Source organism: Rhinolophus sinicus, linkage group LG11 (assembly GCF_036562045.2).
Source record: "Rhinolophus sinicus isolate RSC01 linkage group LG11, ASM3656204v1, whole genome shotgun sequence".
Lineage (NCBI taxonomy): Eukaryota > Metazoa > Chordata > Mammalia > Chiroptera > Rhinolophidae > Rhinolophus > Rhinolophus sinicus.
In genome coordinates, this window is record NC_133760.1 from 53,817,857 (window position 1) to 53,837,756 (window position 19,900).

Below are 19,900 nucleotides of genomic sequence, written 5' to 3' on the forward strand. Positions count from 1 at the left end.
TCCGGCCTCAGGTCCGCCCCCGCGCCCCGCGCGGAGCTTCCCGGAAGCTGAGGGCAGGGCTCGCGGCGCCCCGGCGCGCAGGGCCTGACGGGAGCCACGTCTTTGCTGGCCGAGGACTGGACGGCGATTGGCGTCCGGGGGCTGCCGGGAAGATGGCGGACTCGGTGGCCTGCCGATGAGGAGGCCGCGGGGGGAGCCCGGCTCCCGGGCCCCGAGACCGACTGAGGGAGCGACCTGCGCGGGGCCTGGGGAGTCATGTAGGGGGGGCGCCTGCGGGGCGGGCCGTGGGAGGGCGGAGGGAGTTGGTGTTGGCGACCGTGACCACGGTCTCCTGGCGTGCCCGGGCTGGGTGGGTGTGGGGACCCCTGACACCACCGACTCCGCGCTGTTGCAAACCTGCGCGCTCGGGTTCCACGGGCGCCCTCCGAGGTGGGCGCTGCGTTCTCGTTTCACAGGCGAGGAGGCTTAGAGAGACGAAGCCACTTGACCAAGGTCACGCAACTGGTAAGTGGGAGCGCCCAGCGTGGAACCCTGGACCGTCCGGCTGCGGAGCCCGCGTTCCACCCTCCATACTGCCGCCGCCTCCCGCGGGAGGGGAGGTGGTCGGGAGGGCGTATCGCCGGGAAGAGCTGGGCTCCAGGCTGGGCACGACCACTAACCAGATTCGTGACCTCAGGCTTCACTTAACCCCTTCACCTCTCTGGGTCTTGGTTTCTCCACCTGTGAAATCGAGGTAATGCCAGCCCTGCCTGCCTCCTCATAGGCGTGTAAGAAGGGTCAAAGGAGATAATGCATGTGGAATTGCTGTGATATCCCTGCTCTGAGAACACTGAAGGATTACGATTGCTGTTTAGAAGGATGGAAGGAGGCAGAGGGGCTGGTGGGGAAGAGGACCAGAGCAGTCACAAAGAAGGGTGAACAGGAGTCGGGGCTGCTCTGACCCCAGGCCCCTCTGGATGGGGAGTGAGGCGAGGAGTAGATAGCAGGCTTTTCTCCCGTTTGGAGAAAACCTCACCCCCTTTTCTGGGCCGCCCCTCAGGGTCTCCATCACCTAACTCCATGCTTCGAGTCCTGCTCTCTGCCCAGGCCTCTGCTACTCGGCTGTCTGGCCTGCTGCTGCTCCCGCCAGTACAAACCTGTTGTCTGGGGCCCAGCAAATGGGGGGACCGGCCTCCTGGAGGAGGCCCCCATGCAGGCCCTGTGCAGGGGCTGCAGCGGCTTCTGGAACAGGCGAGGAGCCCTGGGGAGCTGCTGCGCTGGCTGGGCCAGAACCCTACCAAGGTGCGCGCCCACCATTACCCTGTGGCACTTCGGCGTCTGGGCCAGCTCTTGGGGTCTCGGCCACAGCCCCCTCCTGTGGAGCAGGCCACACTGCAGGACTTGAGTCAGCTCATCATCCGAAACTGCCCCTCCTTTGACATTCACACCATCCACGTGTGTCTGCACCTTGCAGTCTTACTTGGTGAGGAGGGTATCTGGGGGGTGGGTGTTAACGGAAGAATAGAGACAGAGCAGCAGAGGACCCAAGATCATTGACAGAATTCACCTCTTAGGCCTTGCCAGGAATGGCACGTACCCCAGCACACTTACTGCTGCGCCCCCATATCCACAGCAGACATCAGGTGTCAAGCATCATTTGTTGCAGCTTAGCTAGGGTGGTACCCGATTCCTTCCACTACAATGCTCTGGAAGCCACTGCAATTTGTCACCATTAACAGGAGATGAGTACTTATTTGCCATCTTTATATAAGGCCTTTTCCAACAGGCTGTTCTGATCCCTTAGTTCACATGGTATTGCAGGTTTCTCCAGTGTTTCCACTTACACTGTAGCAAATCTTCCAGCCCAGGAAATGGAGATAAGAGAGACTGGGGATCCACTAAAAACCCAAAGGCTGGAGCAGAGCAGAACAGCTCCCTGTTAGCAGGAACACCTCTAATCCTCTCCTTCTCAGGCTTCCCCTCAGATGGGCCCCTGGTGTGTGCCTTGGAGCGTGAGCGAAGGTTCCGCCTTCCTCCCAAGCCACCTCCCCCTCTGCAGCCTGTCCTTCGTGGTGGGCAAAGGTTGGAAGCTGCTCTGAGCTGCCCTCGTTTCCTGCGGCATCCACAGCAGCACCTCATCCGCAGCCTAGCAGGTGCTGGAGGGGGTTAAAGGCAGGTTGGGGGTAGGAGCTGAGGAGGAGGCAGGTGGTGGTGTCTGGGCTAAGGTGACACTAGTCGTCTGAGCTGAGGGTCCAGCATGATACTCTTCTTCACAGGGGCCAGGCCAGAGGAACTGACTCCCCACGTGATGGTGCTCCTGGCCCAGCATCTGGCCCGGCACCGTTTGCGGGAGCCCCAGCTTCTGGAAGCCATTGCCCACTTCCTAGTGGTCCAGGAAGCCCAGCTCAACAGCAAGGTGGGGTTGCCTCCCACCCTCCCACACTCCTCAGCCACCCAGGCAGGCCCAGCCCCCTGTCCAGCTTGATTGGCTGCTGCGTTCTGCAGCAAACAGCCCATCTAGGTTGTGTCCTCGTGGGGTTCCATCTTTGCTGCACCCTCCTTGGCTTGTCTACGTCCCCAGCACGTGCCTGGTTTTCTGCAGTTCTCCAAGCATTCTTAGCACTGTCCTGGCTTTGTTGATCCCAGTCCTCTAAGCCTTCAGGGCCAGGCCTCACAGCGATGTCTCCCCTGCTTGGTGACTAATTGTATGGGGGGCTCGAGACACTGTTTCATGCTGTGCTGTGAATTTCTGGTTGTCAGGTAGAGGGATTGTTCTGCTTTTGCAGTGATGTTATGAGCTTACAGGCCACGCCTCCCTGAGGCCCAGCTTGTCAGATGTTTTGGAGAACTGTTTCGTGCCAGGTGATGGCTGCTTTCCCTCCACAGGTGGTACAGAAGTTGGTCCTGCCCTTTGGGCGGCTGAACTACTTGCCCCTGGAACAGCAGTTTATGCCCTGCCTTGAGAGGATCCTGGCTCGGGAAGCAGGGATAGCCCCACTGGCCACTGTCAACATCTTGATGTCACTGTGCCAGCTGCGGTGTCTACCCTTCCGAGCCCTGCACTTTGTCTTTTCCCCAGGTTTCATCAACTACATCAGTGGTGCGCGCCCTGGAAGGCTGGCAGGGACCCTGAAGGCCGGTGGGCTGGGGAGAGCAGGGTGGGGGCCCACAGCCCAGCAAGCCTGTCCTGCTTGCTTGCAGGCACCCCTCATGCCCTCATTGTGCGGCGCTACCTCTCCCTGCTGGACACGGCCGTGGAGTTGGAGCTTCCAGCATACCGGGGTCCCCGCCTTCCCCGAAGGCAGCAAGTGCCCATCTTCCCTCAGCCACTCATCACCGACCGTGCCCGCTGCAAGTACAGGTGGGGCAGCCCGGGGAGGGGAAAGGACTGGCCTGAAAGAAGCAGAATAGAAAAGCCAGGGGTACTGCAAACTGTCTAGGTTGATGCCCTCTCAGCAGTCTTGAAAGAACAGGCCTTGACGCGGCAAAGACATTTGCTCAGGACCATTGACCCAGAGGGGTTAGAGCTAGGATGAGATTCCTGAGGCCTTCCTGCTATCTGTCCCTCTCCCCTCAGTCACAAGGATATAGTAGCAGAGGGGCTGCGCCAGCTTCTGGGGGAAGAGAAATACCGCCAGGACCTGACAGTGCCTCCAGGCTACTGCACAGGTGAGCTCCCGCTGGGCCGGCTGTGGGCTGGGGACATGGAGCTTTGGCTAAAAACCAGTGGCCCTTTCTCTTCTCCCTCCAGACTTCCTGCTGTGTGTCAGCAGCTCTGGTTCTGTGCTTCCCGTGAGGACCCAGGACCCCTTCCTCCCATACCCTCCCAGGTCCTGTCCCCAGGGTCAGGCTGCCTCTCAGCCCACTACCCGAGACCCTGCCCAAAGGTAAGGAAAGAGGGCGGGAGAGCCTCCCCTGCCTCCCTGGACAGAGAACCTGAACTGCAGCCCTCTCTCTAGGGTGGTACTGATGCTGCGAGAACGCTGGCATTTCTGCCGGGACGGCAGGGTGCTGCTGGGCTCCCGAGCCCTGCGGGAGCGGCACCTGGGCCTGATGGGCTACCAGCTCCTGCCGGTGAGAGCCTGCCCGCCCTGCCCCTCGGGAGACTGCATCCCCCCACACACACCCCAGGCCTTGTGGGTGACCTCTTGCCCTCTTCCCCGCAGCTACCCTTCGAGGAACTGGAGTCACAGAGAGGCCTGCCCCAGCTCAAGAGCTACCTACGACAGAAGCTCCAAGCCTTGGGCCTCCGCTGGGGGCCTGAAGGGGGGTGAGGGGATGCACACGGGGTTCAGGATGGCCCCCCTGTGGGGGGTGGACAATTTGCACTTTGGCTCCCTCTGTTTTGGTTTCTCATTAAAGTCCCTTTCCTTCTACATTGCACATCTCGTTTCTGGGGTGGGGAGTGGGCTGGGTCCCCCCCACCTCTCTTCTATTCATCACCCCACCCCACCCCCATACAGAGACAGAAGACCAGGAATAGGAGGGGGCTGAAGCACTTTACTGTGGGGGGTAAGAGGACTTTAAATTATTCACTTAAATAAAAATGAGGAGGGAGGGAGGTGGGGCGAGCACCCCCAGTCCAGTCCCTCTGTCCATCAGGCCCGTGGCTGTCTGTCCAGGCAGCAGCTACACAGGCATCGGCATCTCATTATACTCATCCACACCCTCACGCTCATCGAACACCGGCTCCGCCTCATTAGCGTCCAGCTGCGGGAGAGGATGGAGTCGGGGCTTGAACCCAACCGTGACCTTGGAAGGGACCACAGAGGGGAGGCTGGGGGAGGAAGGGCAGGAGGCCTTACGCATTTCATCTCTCGCTCGGTGAAGATGCGGGTGAGAACCACCATGCGGAGCGGCACTGTGAGAATGAGGATGAAGGGGAAGGCCAGGGAGGCAGCTGTGGACATGACCGCCCAGAGCAGGGCCAGGCAGAGCAGCTGCAGGGCTGTGAACAGGTGCATACGGAGGGTCCGGACCTGGGGGCGGGTGGGGTGGAATGAGAGGCGAGCCCAGGCTTCTCCCCAGCCTCGAGGACCCTGGTCTCCAGAGGGCCATCCGGTTCTGCCACATTCAGAGGACGGATGACCCTTTTCCCCTCCACACGGGTGGGGCGAGAAGCGCCTTCTTGGGTGCAGACAATGGTGGCTGGTCAAAGTGGGTAGATGGGGGGCTGGAGGGTGGCCCACACAGCCCAGGTCGCGGCAGAGGCACGGGGCCCTGCTGAGCAGGGTCTCACCTTCTTGACATAGGTGACATCTGGGTGATGTTTGGGCGGCATGAGCAACAAGTGCAGCCGCTCGTAGAACTGGATCCCGTTAAGGGAGGTAACTCCCATGTACAGGAAAATCCCGAAGAGCACAGCCAGGGGTATCTGCCGGAGCAGGTCCCCGATCACCATGGAGAGGCCTGGGAAGGAGGGGAGAAGCTGTTGGTCCCAGGGCTTCCCGACTCCACCGGACCCGATGCCCGGATGGGCGGGGCGGGAGGTGGACATACCCACAAGCAGGGCCACCAGTAGGCCCGTCACCCGCTGCTCCTTGACCTCCTGAATCTTGGGCTTGTCCCCAGGCGCCACAGCCTTGCTCATGACGGTGAGCGCGTTGGCGTGAGTGACGGAGCGGACGGTGGCGGCAGCCAACCAGGGCAGGCCAAAGAGGGCACAGATGCCGCCCATGGCCACGATGAGCAGCAGGTCCAGGTGGAAGCCAGAGCCCTTCTGCAGCATGCGCTCCTTCTTGGAGATGATCAGCCTGAGTGGGACACGTGCTCCCTGAGGCCCGGGGAGCAGTCGGCAGACAACCAGGTCTCCCTAGAGCGCCCAGCCGCTAGCCTGTTTTCGGAACCTGGTGGTCCCAGCCCATTCCGTCATGGAGCTGAGCCTTCTCTGAGCTGCCCTCCCACCCTCCAGGACAGCTCCTGGCCTGAACTGGGCCCATCCCAGCAAATGTCAGCAGGATCTTCTGCCGTCTACAAAATAAACCCAGCGGCCAGCCTGGCATCCTGGGCTCTTCTCACCCAGTGAATGCAGCTGTGTCCCCCCGCCTGGCCGGGGCTCTAGGCCCTCCACCCACCAGGTGGTTCCCGTCTGCCCAGCATGCCCATCGGCTGTGACAACTCACGTGGTGATTTGCGTCTCCATGAAGATGAGGATGAAGACCAGGATGGCAGGCAACAGGCTGGCCACCATCATCCACACAGGGAAGGAGCTGTTCTCACCCAGGGGGTTGATGACCCAGCCCCGCTTTTCGGGGGCCGTCACTGAGAATCCACTGGGCACGCTCAGCTTCTGCAGGGCAGAGGGCGAGCCCTGACTGCACTGGCAGGGTGGGCACAGGTATGCTGTGCAAACGGCCGTGTCTGCCCAGTTAAGAGGCAGCTCGGGTTGCGGGTAGAGAATACCCAGAGAGCCCAGCGCCAGGCAGCACCTCCTCACTGCTGAGGGTGCTCCACCTTACCTGGGTGTAGGTGTCCTCGATACTGTAATCCACAAGCACCATGATGAGGATCGCGATGGGCACCCCAAAGTCCCCAATCACCCGCCGTACCTGTGGGCAAGCGCCACGCTCAGAGGCCCCCTGCCCGGCTCCAGCCCTGACGCCAAGCCGCCCCCTCCTCCCCCAGCTCCTGCTTCCCTAGGGCCTCCGGCCCACACACCCGGCCAGGGAAGAACCGACTGTTCTTGAATTTGCGTAGGAAGAAGGCGATGAAGAAGGTGCCAGCCATGAGGACCAGCGACAGCAGGGCCGTGTTGGGCTGGCCCCGGGGCCTCCCCTGCCCAGACGGCCCAGTCGAGCTCCCATTCCCAGGCTCCAGCGTGGCTCCTGCCCCAGCCCACGTGGTGTTATTGCTGCCGTCTCTCTCGCCATCTGCCTCAGAGCTGTTGGAGACCGAGCAACCGTGGAGGGGGTGTTCCTGGAAGATCTGGGGAGAGGACGAAGGACTCCATCAGCTAAACTGGCAAGGCTTCCAGGTTTAGCTGTACACTGAGTGGGACAGGGAGGCGGGGATGGCTGGCCTGCCCTCAGGGAGCTTGTCTTACTGATTCAGACAATGACTCAAAGGACCAATGTGAGCATAAGGGGATGGAGATGCCTCGAGAAGGCAAGTGGGGAGTGTGGCTCCAAGCCAGGACTGGAGGACCAGGCTGTGGGATGTGGAGGACCGTGGGGACACGTCTGCTCCGAGCCTGTCACACATATGGGTCTGATGTGCTGACTGTGACTGTGTTTGTCCCCTCGGGGCCCTTTTCCTTTCTACACTTCCTGGACCGTGTGCCACTTTAACAAAAGTGTATTACCTTTGTTATTAAAAATACGTGTTTTTAAGACTGATCTGAAGTCCTGGTGTATGTGGGTGGCCTGGCGGGGGTGGAGGAGGCAGGAGGAAGAACCAGCCTGTGCTCTGTGGGCTCCATGGACTGTGGCGAGGGGGGATCTCAGGGCCAGCCTGGCCTCACGGGAGGGGCAGCACAGCCCCCGGCTCCCTCAGCCCCAAAACCTTGCCCCTCCTGGCCCAGTTCTCGTCGGGCCTGCCCACCTTAATCAGCTTGTAGAAGGTCTCATAGATGAAGATGAGGGAGATGAGGAAGGCAAAGATCTCCTGGGTGAACCGGGAGACAAAGCGCACCAGAAAGCTCCCCTCCAGGGCCACCATGAGCAGGGCCAGCAGCACCAGCCAGAAGCCGATCCACACGCGGCCCACCAGGTACTCCAGATTGTTGCTGCTGCAGAACTGGGGGGCGGGGGGGGGACACGTCCGTCAGGTCCAGAGCCCGGGGTGGCTAACTGGGTGGGAGCATTCTGGGAAGAGGACAGGCAGCTCAGCAGCCTGCGGACCCTCACCGAGAAGAAGGCCTCCTCGAACACCAGCAGGGGCCCTGAGAAGCCGATCACCAGCAGCGGCTGGGCGCCCAGCAGGCAGAAGACCACGCCCTGGAGCGCCGTGGACATGATCAGCTCCGACACCCCGATCAGGTCCTGCGTCTTCTCTCCTGGGGTGGCAGGAAGCAGCTCAGCAGCTGGCGCAGCCGGGGCCTGCTGAGCTACCCGCCCCCAGCCAAAGCCCCCCCCTTACCCAGCAGCCCCCCGAAGGTGATGGCAGGAGACAGGGCTGCAAAGTAGATGAAGATGACGGCCGCCAGACACTGGGGGTCCAGCGCGTCCCGGAAGTCACTCAGGTAGTGGGGATAGCGGCGCCGCACGTCTCTGATCAGCCCGCCGAAGGGCCGGCCTGTCCGCCGAAGGGGATCGTCTTCCACTGTGTCTATGGCCTCTACCATCTGCAGGAGCGCTGCAACCCAGGCCTCCATCAGGGCGCCCGCCGCAGCCCCCGCCCACCCCACGCCCCTCCGCAGACACACAGACCTCCCCAGCTCGCCGCAGGCAGCCGGGCCTGCACTGGCCCGTACCCTTATCTTGGGCCGACTTGGGCTCGAGCCTGGCCCCAGTGGGCAACAGCCGGCCCTGCTCCTCCCGCTTCTTGAGCATCTGGCGCTGGAAATGCGCGACGGACCGCAGCAGCTCCTCGCCCTGCACCTCGGAGGGCGGCAGCACCACACTGCAGTCCAGAAAGGCGTTGATGGCCGTCAGCAGGTCCTCCCGTTCGTCTGCCAGGTAGGCTGCCTCGTGGAATTGCTGCCAGGGGAGGGCCAGGGCGGGTGAGGTGAGGGCACAGGATGAGGGCCCGGGGCCTGGCGCAGGGCTGGCAGAAGGGCGGGGGCTCCCGCAGGGGGCTGAGGGGCAGGCCTGACCTTGTCGGACATGAGGGTGGAGATGGAGCGGCCGATCTCGTGGTAGTCCATGTTAGCGCTGCTCGGGCCCAGCAGCAGGAAGAGGAAGCGCACGGGCACGGGCACCTCCAGCACGGCGTCCAGCTCCACTGCCTCCCGCAGCCGCACGAAGGCCATGGTAGGGCGGGAGAGGAACTCCACGCAGCCTGCGGGCATGGGGCCTCCATGGGCAAGAGCAGGGCGCAGGCCACCTTCTAGCTCCCCGCCCAGGGGCAGCTCCAAGGCAGGCTGGCCGCCGGGACCCCCAGCCCCCCAGACTCGCCCCACATACCCACAAGGACCACCGTCGCCTCGGCGTTCTCGGGGATCTTCTCCAGCAGCTTCAGCTCGTGCTTGGACTTGGAGCGAGTGATGCCAGCCGGTGGCGCTGAAGGTGGCAGCTCACGCTGGGGATGCGGGAGGACGGTGCTCAGCCTGGCCTGCTCACCATCCTGCAGCCGGCTGTGGTGGCCGGGACCAACCCAGGCAGGGCCCCCTTCTCTCCTTACCTCTCTCTCCACTTCTAGCCGGGTCTCGGGAACCGCTCCGATGAGAGGCTCGGTGACATGCGGGTCGCTCTCGGCCCCCTGGCCATGGTGATGCCCCAGCAAGGAGCCCAGGGAGCCGGCTGAGATGTTTCGAGGGAAGGAGAATTCCTTCTCATCACTTGGGTGGCTGGAGGGGCAGAGGGCGGTGAGGTAAGGAGAGTGACTGCCCGGCTAGGGGCAGGGGGACAGCGTGCAGTGCGTGTGGCCTCACCTGTGCTTCAGCAGCAGCGCCCGCAGCACGTTAGCTCTGTCCTCGGCCTTGATCTGGTCAGAGATGACCATCTGTTCCACCACCTGGTGGGCCACTCCGGGCAGGGTCTGCTGGTCCAGGTCCAAGAGCACGGCCCCTGGAAGATGGACGACATAGGGGGGCCCTCATCCCCAGCCAAGAAAGTGCAGGGTAGGGGTGGGGGATGTGGGGCAGTCAGGTCAGGGCGGTTCAGGGGACAGTGAGCTGGGCTTCAGACCCAGGTCCCATCGCCGCTTTGACCTGTTCCTTCCTATCCCCTTTCCCCTCGGGAATGTTGGAGGGCTCAGCAGAGGCCTCAGGAACCCAACCATCAGAGAGGCCACCTGGGCTGGGCCCTGGCAGATGCCACTTGCAGGGAACACGCAGCCTCCACTGAGGGCCCCAGGCTGCCCACTGGGCTGGACCACTCTTCACTGTCAGAAAGTTCCTCCTCTCAGTGAGCTGCGCTCCAGATATCCCCTCTAGGGCCCGAGATCTCCTTCTGGAGCACGACACAGCCGGTCTGGGGCCTTGTCCACCTGGCAGCCTTGAACCATCTGAAGACGTCCCCCTCCAGCGGGTTCCTCAGCTTCCCCACGTCCAGCAGCTGCTCACAAGACACTTTCTAGACCTCTCCCCACAGGTCACTGCTCTGAGCTGCCATTTCATATAGAAGTGAAAGTCCTTTCAAAAGTCACCAGGTCACTCTTCTGTCAAGGTCAACTTTCAGAACACAGAACTAAAGAACAAACAGAAGCAGAGGCCCCTGAGCAGCCAAAACAGCAATGGCACAGCCTGATGAGAAAGCACCTGCGCTGAGCACCTCACCCAAAGCATTCAAGCCTCACTCAGAGCCTACTGACTCCTAGTTTGCAAACAATTCTGACAGCAGGTTTCTTAGTCTTCAGTAGCTTGGGAACAGGCCTCCTGACAGCAACTGGGAGTGATTTCCCCAGTGGGAAGGAGGAAACAAGCAAAGAGTAGAAACAATAGACACAGAGCTCGAAAGTCCTGCATCTGTGGTCATTCAGGGAGATTAACAGGCCCACGGGTTCACCATTTCAGAAAGCTTTCCATCAGAACTGTCTAAAACCAGGTTAGCCTCCAAAACATACCAGCTTTAGTTATCTGAAAATGTCACTTAGAGAAAGTGCCGGGTAACACAGAACAGTGTCAATCCCGCCCGGCAAACACCCCTGGACATCCCGAGGGGCTCCCGAGACACGGCAGGCCGCTGACATCCTGACAGGAGGTTCCCTCTGGGCTCTGGTGACATTGCTCACTATATTGCTCAAGACAAACGTGGGGGCCATTGGCCGTTTGGTCCTCGGAGAACGGGCTTGGGTAAAGGGTGTTTCCTGGGGTGAAAACAGACGGGGCAGTAGGGCAGGGCACATTACCATGAGCCAGCGTCCGGCGGAGCTCCAGCAGGCTGCGGAAGGAGAGGGAGGCCACGTGGGGCTTCCCCCAGCGCTCCGTCTCCTCCTCCACGTCCTCCTCAAATTTGATCCAGCGCGCCGTCTCCCGCCATTGAGGCTCCTGGTTTTTGTCCAGCAGCAACTCATTCAGCTCCACAAACACCTTGGGATGAGATGAGCGAGCATGGCAGGGTCTCCAGGGACTGCTCTGAGATGAGCAGTGTCAGGATGGGGGCATGTGACTCTGGACCGCACAGGCCACCGTCACGGAGTCTGGATGAGTTACTATCCAATCTGAGACTCTCTTTCCCTCTGTAAAATGGGAGTGATACCACCCCCTGATAGGGATTAAAAGAAAAAGCACCCAAAACACTGACCACCACACACGACTCACAGTAAGTGCTTCATGAATAGATGTTACTTACACACACACACACACACACACACACACACACACACACACACACACTCGTGTATGATTCCATCTGTATGCCTTCAAGAACTGGCACAATTAATTGAGAATGACAGAAGAGCGGCTGCCTCTGAGGGTATTGACTGGGCGTAGGTGTGAAGGAACTTTCTGGGTACAGGAAATGCTCCGTATCTATCTAGCAGGCTTAGCCAGGTGTGCAGTCATTAAGCACTTAGGCCAAGTGCACTTTACTGTACGTCTGTTAGACCTCAATAAAAAGGTTTCAAAACAAAACCACTGGAAGGGTCAGGGTTCAGGACCAGAGCCTTGGAGTCTAAGATGGATAGCGTCACTCAGTCACTGAGTGACCTTGCTCAATTACTGCCACTGGTTTATGGCTGGTGTCACCTGGGCAGTCATCTTCACAGGTTGTGGGAGGCTCCAATGAGCACCGAGATGACTGGATTCTGGAAAAAAAGGGCACGGCTCCACAGAGCCACCTCTAGCCCAAAGCGTCCACAGACGCCTCACTGCAGCTGCCAGAAAATTGCCATGACACAGAAATCAACCTTGTGGAAGATGTCACAAACATGGTGGCACCCCTGGTGATGGAGATCACTGCTGGCCCGAGAGGCAGGGGAGTGGGCCAGGGGGAGAGAACGGAAGCACGTGAAGCGGAGCACTGTACCTCATGGGGCTTGTGGGGGGCCCGGGGCCGGGCCCGAGGGGTGGGGCCGGGCTCGCGCCCCTCCCGGCCACTCTGCGCAGACCCTTTGGCATTCTTCCGGACCAAGTGCCGCCGCACCCCAGGGACGTCCTCAAACCGGTGACCTGGGGAGGTGGGAGAGCAGGGCCAGTGTCCCCCTTTCTCTTAGCCCTGTTCCCACCAGCACTGGGCTCAGCCCCGGCCCCACACTCACTCTTCATGAGGTCGAGATCGGCTGTGGCCAGCGTTTGTGCCTCGCTCTCGTCCGTGGGGACCCGGGGCAGCAGTGCCTGCTCAGCGCCGGTCATGCTTCCGATGCGTCTCCTCTCCTGCAGGTTGTAGCTGCGGTGCCCAGGCTGTGCTTTGGTCAGGGGGCGCCCAGAGGCACCCCCGTCGTCACCTCCTGCTGTGCCACTGGCCACTGCCACCACCTCTTCTACCACGCCTCTGGACAGACAGAGTAGCCATGAGCCACAGCCAGCCAGCCCCCTCCCCCTCAGCCAGGAGCCATGCAGGAGGAACCCAGGAAGGGGTCCCCACTAGAGCCCACCCTCCAAGCTCTCCACTCTAGGTAGTATGGATGTGAAAGTTAGGGTTCTGGAAACAGACTGCAGCATTGAAATCCAGCTCTACCCTTTATTGGCTGTGCCACCCCAACAATCACATAAGACACCTCAGAACAAACTCCTTGGCTACAAAACAGAGCACAGGCCACCGTCTGGAGAGGTATCCCATGCCGGCCACTCAGAACAGTGACCGTTCCCTCCTCCCCTCCCAGACACACCCTTAACCATGGACTCAAGAGGGTCACAAGGTCCCACATTTCTGATCAAGTGGAATAAAGTACATGGAATGGGTCTTTGAGACTGTAGACAGCCCCCCGTGCTCATGAGAGGAAGACAGAAATCCCCGTCCCTTACAGATACCAACTTCTGCCCTTGCCCCCCAAATCGGATGTCTCCTTTCTCTGCCATTGCCAGTGTGTCCAGGTCCCCTGCACGTCATTCTCAACTGCTCTCCTGGTATCTAGCGCCTCCCACATCTTTAAGCCCATAACCAGAAGCCCCTACCACCGGGTTTTCTCTGCCTACGCCCACCCTCACTGCCCTTGGTTCTGCTCACATCCTTGCCCACAAATCTGACCCACTGTTCCAAAGCCAGGCTTTCTCTGAGGCTCCCCCACCTCTTCCTGGCCATGGGCCTGCCCGCAGCCTGTGCCCACAGTGCAGACCCAGCTGTGGACCCAGCACAACTGGCACAGCCTGTCTCTCCAGCGAACTTGTGCACACCCTGGAGGGGCACTGTGCCCTTCACTTCCCCACAGCCCTTCACGCCTGGCACCCAGAAAACAAGTCAATGACAGATAGTAGTGACCTTGAGACTAGTTCAAAGTGATCTCCTCCAGGCAGCCTTCTCTGGTTAATACCCCCAAACTCCAACCACCCACTGGTACTGATACTGCCTGAACCAGGCCATTTGGCACAGTAACTTGTTCTGGTGCCATTTCATGTGACGACAACCAGGGTAAACTGGCAGCTCCCCCAAAAGCAAGAGGGGGGCTCTATTTCTCTCCTGCCCTTAGGGCCTCAAATGGTGTTTGGAGGTCACCAGATCAAGTGCTTGATGCTGGTCCACCTGAAGCCTTGGGTGGGGGACGGTCGGGGTGGGGAGGCAGCTTAGACTGCATATCTGCTCCATGCCAGGCTAAACCATTCTTAAACCTTAGCTCACAGCACTGTTTAATCCCTACAACTGCCTTGTGAGAAAGGTTCTATTATTCTTGGTTTACAGATAGGGAACCGGGCTCAGGGAGGTTGCGACTTGCCCAAATAGCTAGTGAGGGGCAGGACTGAGAGCTGAACCCCAGTCTGATGATTCCGAGGCTCATGCTTCGTTTGTGGCATCATTTCATTGACATAGCAATGTCTCCTTTTGGGGACACTTACCCAGTCTGGGCCCCTTTGGTGGCCCGGGGAGCCGCCTCCTGGTGGGGCAGCGGCAGAGGAGGAGAGGGGCTGGTCCTTTCCACCTTCCGGTCAGTGCTTTCATCCTCCTGGAGAAAGAACTGGAAAAGAGACCCATGTAGGCAGGCGAGGCCAGGCCAGGGACCCCCCAGACGTCCCCCAGGAGCCCTCACCCAGCTCACCTGTACCGAAGAGGGTGTGGAGGCAGGGGATGGCTGGGCAAGTGCCCGGACGCCCTCAGCCTCGCTGGCCTCATCCTCCTCTTCCTCCCCCTCCTCAATGGTAGGGGTCTCCCCAGTGGGGGAGGCTCCAGGGCGCCTTCGAGTTTTCCGTCCTGGGCCCTGGGGTGTCTTGCGGCGGCGAGTGTCCGGAGGCAGGTGGGTGGACAGTGGGTGATGGATGTGGTGGGAGGACTGGCGGTGGTCTGCGGGGAAGAGGGGGCCTGGCTGCTGGAAGGCACAGCTTCCGTCCCAGGCCACACTGGGCCTTCCACGAGGCCCCTAGCCCCTTCCTTGCTGGGGAGTCAAGCCTGAGGGCCCCTGCCTCCCCTTTCCTGGTCTCCCCCTCACATTCAAAGTCTTCCTCCCCATAGCTGCGGCCTGGCTCCTCCCCTCCTCGAGATCCAGCCTCGTGCAGGATTTCTTCAAACCGCTCCACGCCCAGAGTGCGGTGAAGTTCATCCTCCTCTTGCTCAGGGAACCCAGGCACAGCAGCGCTCAAGCTCTCTGCCTCTGGCTGTGAGGAAGAAGGGAAGAGGTAGAGAGAAGACACAGGGACTCACCAGGCATTGTAACCCGAAATTAGAAGAGACCCACTCGACTGAGCGCTAGAGATCCAGTACCCCGCAGCAGCCTATCCCCTCAAATGCTGAAAATCCTGAAAATCCCCCCTCCACACCACCACCACCCAGGGGCCTGTCCCCTAGGTTCGGGATCTCTGGATCCTGGCTCCGCCCATTAGTCAGTTCTAGGGCAGGTGGAAAGGGTCTCCGCTGGGAGTCTCAGCAGAAATCCTGTATCTCCAGCCCCTTGGCAGGATGTTTGAATTGGGCAATTCACATGGCTGATAGTGGACACACTCCCTCTGGCTGGAGGAAACTGCTGAGCCTGAAAAAGTAACTTCTGGAGGCGCCCAAGCTAACTGACCTGGACTCAAACTGAAATCTAGCCCCTGGACAGGAATGCAGCTTCACCTTGTCAGGAAAGCCCCCCCCCCCATTCACCACAGTAGCGCCCCACTGGGGTCCTTCCCTCCTTCCCTGGCTCCCTGGCCCCGCCCTCCACCCCACCCCCACTCCCCCCACCTGAGTCATACTGCAGGAGCGGAGCAGCCGGACTGCGGTGGCGCTTTGGAGAGCTCAGCCTAGCTAAGCGGCCGGCTGCCTAGCCGGCCTCCTTGGTCCAGCCCCCCACCCACCCCCTGCCGGTCTCAGCTCCGAGTGCGCCAAATATTTGCTCAAGAGCTTCTGAACCTGAAGGGCATCGAGATCTCAAGGGCGGGGTATGGAGCCCCCTCCGAGGCGGTGCTAGAGCGAGGCTAGAGCGGCTGGAGCAAGGAAGAGCAAGAGGAGGAGGGCTCGGAAGAAGGGCGGGTCTTGGGGAGACACCGAGGTAGAGACAAGAGCAGCTAGGGTGGCAAGGACACTGGATACAAGAAGAGGCAGGGGTCAGGGGGCTGCCTCTCCCCAGCCCATCTCTGAAGCTCTAGCCCAGCTCCCCCCAAGCGCTCGCCCCACTCTCACCAGAATTAGCACGAGGGCCGGCAGAAGGCAGGGAGAGGTGCTGAAGCGAGAGAGCGCGGGGAGCTAGCCGGGGGTGGGGGAGGGGGTCTCGAACCCCTCGCACCTGAGGGCGCAGGAGGAAGTCCATGGCCAGCAGGGGTGAACTTGGGAAGGAGGGGGAGGAGACTGGCCCGCGCCCCTTCCCAGTCACATGCCTGCTGGGCCAAAGTGACCAATAAGGGGCTGATTATGGCACTCCGAGTTAATCATTAGACATCCCAGGAAAATAGGGAGGGGGCCTTGTGGGGCGGGGGCCACGTGGGGGCCGGGAAGGGCGGGCCTAGGTGGCACGTGGGGGCGGGGGCGGGGCCGGTCACTGCTAGTGAGCTCCGCCCAGAATCAGTGTGCAGACTGCCACTGTCTCTAAAGCCCTGTGGGGGGGGGGCGGGGTGAGGAGCGGAACGGTATCAACGGGTTAGAAACCCAGGACCCCTAAAATTCCTCTCACTTAGGCTACCATCTGGGTCTTCATGAAACAGAGCCTCAACTCCCTCCCTAGGGCTGGAATTAACCTGATCCCACACCAATACCCAACCCAGATCCCTAGTCCCAGGCAAGGCCAGGGTAGGGATGGATCAGCCCACCCCTCCTACCCCACCTCCCGCTAGGGACTCCATCACAGGTTCCCCTTGTTCCCGAGCCTCTACACACACACACACACACACACACACACACACACACACACACTCATGCACGCGCGCGCGCGCACGTTTGAAGGGACTCCTCAGCCAGCGCACCTGTGGCGTGAGGCTGGCCGGTGGGATGACCCACCAAGCTGGCAATACTTACAGTGCGGAAAGAATCTGCGCCCGAGGCGGGGCGCCGGGGCACACTGCTCATGGCCAAATCTTAGCCCTTTTCACTGTCGCTGCGGCTTTCAGGGCAACAAGGCGGCGGCATAACCTGGGCCGAGTAGAGGACCGATCACCACATAAGAGTGGGGCCAGGCAGGCAGGAGGGCCCCGGCATTTCACAGCTCCCACCCGTCCAGCCCAGAGGACGACAGAACACGGGGGCTTCCGGTGGGCCCGCCACGATGGGTCGTCCGGCTGTGCAGATTCCTCCCCGGCTACGGAGGGCCTTAGAGTGGCCCTTAGAGGCAGCGAGATCAAAGAGAAGCGTTATTTATAGGAAGGAAGGAGAAGAACAAAGAGAGAGACAGAGGTGAGGGCTGGGGCCACAAAGGAACAAGAGACTAAGGAGGAGTGAGGGGTAGAGGAGAAGGTGGGAGAAGCTGAAAAAAATGGGACAAGAAAGAGTCAAGGCCCAGACCTGGAGTGAAAGCAGCAGAGATGGGTGTGTGTGTGGAGGGGGGGTAGATAGAGGAGGGAGGGAGGGAAAGGATAGGGTGAGCCAGAAACAGGAACAGTGACCAAGTGGTGGCATGCGGAGGTGGGCTGAGACCAGGGAGGGGTGAGCTGGGGAGAGTGAGATACCCCGTGGACCAGGGACGTGGGGAGGAAGGGAGAAAGAACTCTGGAGAGAATCCAAAAGGGCAAGCAAGGGAGTCCTCGCAGACAGCCCACGGCAGGGAGGGGGAGCATGACTGTGCCCCCTCCCCCATGAAGGCCAGGCAGGGACAAATGCAGGCTACCTGGGGGAGGGGCAGGAGCCCAACTCCACTCAGTCAATGGGAGGGAGGGAGAGGACAGCAGGCACAGGTCAGGGAGAGCTTTATAATGGGGGAGGGGCATGTGACAAACTTGGAGGAGGGTGGGCAGAGAAACCCTGAAGTTGTCTTGAGGGGCAGTCTGATCCCTCCCCTCCTTTCGAGCCAGGAAAATCTGAGTGGCAGGGCTGATGCCCTCCTGACTGTGACTGTAGGGGTGTCTGGGGAGAGAACACGGTGTGTATGGTGGGGAAGCAGAAGGGTTGTGGTTAGGGAACCTGACCAGTACAAATCGGGGCACCCATTCCTAGTGGGGAAAGCTGGGGGAGGGGGGCATCCAAGGCTCTCTGAAGGTAAAAGGACTGAAACTCCCCTGCGTGTTTTTGGGAGGTCCTGTCGCGGGACTACCTCCGGGGTAAGATAGGTCAGTGGAGAGTCAAACAATATAGGTCTGGGGGGTCAGTCCAGTATGGGGAACCTGAAGCGACACATTCCTGGCAAGCACTCCAACTCAGCTGACGGCTCTCTTCACCTCCCCCAGCAGGCCTTCAGCCAGGGCACGTCTGGTGTGGGGGAGAGGGGCACTGGAGGGAGGGACCGTGGTCTGGGAAGCCTGTGGAGTGTCCTGAGGACCTGCAGGTGCCCCTCTCCCACCTCCAAGCTTCGCCCTCAGTGTGCTCCACCATCCTCCCTCCTCCCTTAAACATCCCCCCGCCCCCTCCCCCCGCCACCCTAGAACACAAAGCAGCTTCTGTCCAGAGCATCCGTGCCGATAATCCGGGGTGGGGGCACATTCCGGGGACCAGCCCCGACCGGCCCGGAGGATTAGCATCTTTCCCCTAGCCCAAGGGATTAGCACCCCGGACCCCCACTTGGGCATTAACCTTCCCGCAAGTGAATTCGCACATTCCACAGCAATTCGAAGTGGGGTTGGAGGGGGTGGAAGGCGGAGGGAGGAGGAAAAAGTGGACCCGGGATTTCAGGCAGCACCGCCCCCCGACACTCAGCCCCCCAGGGGTCAGGTTTAACTCCCGGGGCTCGTCTTTCCCATCCCCACCCATCTGCTCCCACTTCTGCCTGACTCCTTGTCCTGACCCACCACCACCCGCCCCCCCCACCCTTCTCGGCTCTTCCTCCTAACCCAGAGGTTGGGGGCGAAGGCCCCGGACAACCTCCAGGCTGGGCGCCCAGGACAGGCCTGAGAAGGAGCGAGTTGGGGTCGCAGGGGATGGGTGTCATCTGGAGCCCGCCCAGGAGCTGGGAGGGCCGGCGGCGCCTCCCTGAGACTACTACCCGCTCCTGGTGGCAGGGGGCGCGGCACCCTCGCCTTAGGAAACTCTAAGAAGCGGACCCCGGATCCCGCTTCGGACCAGCACTCCGCTCGCCTCCCCATCCTTCCCCCCAAGACCTCGCTTCCCCGCGCCCCAGTCTCCGCCCTTTCCTCCACTTCCACTCCCTCACCGCTCCGAGTCCCGAGTTCCCCCCTCTCCTTCCCCCTCCCTTCCTCCCTCCGCGGCCCTGGCCCTCCCTCGCCGCCACCTCTCGGCTTACCCGCTTGCTCTGGACTTCGTGCCCTGGGGGTCTCGGGGTCTCTCCCCCTTCTCCGGCGCCCTCGCGCGCTCCCGACGACTCCCCCTTGCCCACCTCGGAACGCGCCCCCGCCGCTCCCAACTTCTCCCAACTCAACTTTCCCCCGCGCCGTGGGCAGGCCAGCCCCCTGCGTGCGCGCCCCCCTGCGCACCGTGCGCGGCCCCGCGTAGCGGGTGGGGAGGCCAGGAGCAGCCGCGAAGACCCGGCGGCGGAAGCGCGCTTCCAGGCACCGCCAGGCACTCGAGCCCGCCGTCTGGGAGGCCGCCCTCGCTGTCCCACGGCCGGGCCCCGCGAAGCCCCCGCCCCGGGCTTCCCCACACGGGGCTCGGGCGCCCCGGAGACGCCGTTTCTTAGCCCCATTAGGCACCTCTAGGCGGAAAGGAGTCCGCCTCACGCTGGGTATCCCAGGCAGGAAAAACGGAGGCACAAAGATGATCAGGAAATTTGGAGCGGAGGGAGTTGAAATATAAATACATCGGGGTCAAAATTCTCTCGTGCCTGCTGTCCCCTTCCTTCCCCCCCCCCCCCAGTAATCCACAGTGCCTCCTTGAAAGCCCCTGTCTTTGCTTGGAGGACAGGGAGGGGCAGGGGTGGGGGCGCAGAGAAGGGTGATGCGGGCTGGAGGTTGGATGCACTTTAACCTGAGCTGACCTAGACTTTCCGAATGTGGAGCAACTTCTGCCTCAGAGAGATTCCCTGCCGTCACCTCCCTCCTCGAACTTGATTCATAATTATCACCTGCCATTTAAAAACCTGTCTACTTCTGGTTTTCTCAACTAAATTATAAATTCTTCCAGATAAGAAATATACTTTTCGCTTCTTTTCTGTGGTCTGCCATTGGGTGAAGCACAGCAGTGTGTATGCAGAAAACGTTCAGCTATAAAGGAGTTAATTA

At 60.9% G+C, this 19,900-nt stretch overlaps 2 protein-coding genes across 15 annotated transcripts; one reads left to right on the forward strand and one right to left on the reverse strand.

The window, feature by feature from the left end:
• Positions 1-92: 92 nt before the first annotated feature.
• FASTK (Fas activated serine/threonine kinase) lies at positions 93-7,313 on the forward strand. 5 transcript variants are annotated; one of them, XR_012490299.1, is made up of 14 exons: positions 93-257; positions 1,040-1,462; positions 1,953-2,132; positions 2,256-2,395; positions 2,866-3,079; positions 3,181-3,340; positions 3,557-3,648; positions 3,731-3,866; positions 3,939-4,053; positions 4,146-4,249; positions 4,443-4,491; positions 4,810-4,937; positions 5,551-5,785; positions 5,891-7,313. XR_012490299.1 is itself a non-coding variant. In XM_019712792.2 (12 exons), exons 1-11 carry the CDS (start codon positions 176-178, stop codon positions 4,471-4,473), a joined length of 1,677 nt encoding a protein of 558 aa, XP_019568351.2. In that variant the 5' UTR covers positions 93-175; the 3' UTR covers positions 4,474-4,491; positions 4,810-7,313. The 5 variants fall into 5 exon arrangements, 2 of the variants coding, with proteins under 2 accessions (XP_019568351.2, XP_019568352.2); XR_012490298.1 differs by having other exon boundaries at positions 5,551-7,313; XR_012490300.1 differs by lacking the exon at positions 93-257 and adding an exon at positions 298-733 and having other exon boundaries at positions 5,551-7,313.
• On the reverse strand, positions 4,460-19,133 carry SLC4A2 (solute carrier family 4 member 2). 10 transcript variants are annotated; one of them, XR_012490297.1, is made up of 23 exons: positions 18,967-19,133; positions 16,596-16,709; positions 14,596-14,761; positions 14,209-14,450; positions 14,009-14,127; positions 12,277-12,509; positions 12,045-12,187; positions 10,927-11,107; positions 9,509-9,644; positions 9,259-9,424; positions 9,042-9,156; positions 8,732-8,916; positions 8,390-8,615; positions 8,056-8,271; positions 7,824-7,972; positions 7,519-7,713; positions 6,637-6,903; positions 6,438-6,527; positions 6,102-6,268; positions 5,479-5,949; positions 5,219-5,388; positions 4,785-4,958; positions 4,460-4,689 (listed from the first exon to the last, which is right to left on the reverse strand). XR_012490297.1 is itself a non-coding variant. In XM_074315121.1 (23 exons), exons 2-23 carry the CDS (start codon positions 16,644-16,646, stop codon positions 4,609-4,611), a joined length of 3,726 nt encoding a protein of 1,241 aa, XP_074171222.1. In that variant the 5' UTR covers positions 16,647-16,709; positions 18,967-19,126; the 3' UTR covers positions 4,460-4,608. The 10 variants fall into 10 exon arrangements, 9 of the variants coding, with proteins under 9 accessions (XP_074171222.1, XP_074171221.1, XP_074171219.1 ...); XM_074315121.1 differs by having other exon boundaries at positions 5,479-5,732; positions 18,967-19,126; XM_074315120.1 differs by having other exon boundaries at positions 5,479-5,732; positions 8,056-8,260; positions 8,346-8,615; positions 18,967-19,126.
• Between the last annotated feature and the right edge of the window lie 767 nt (positions 19,134-19,900).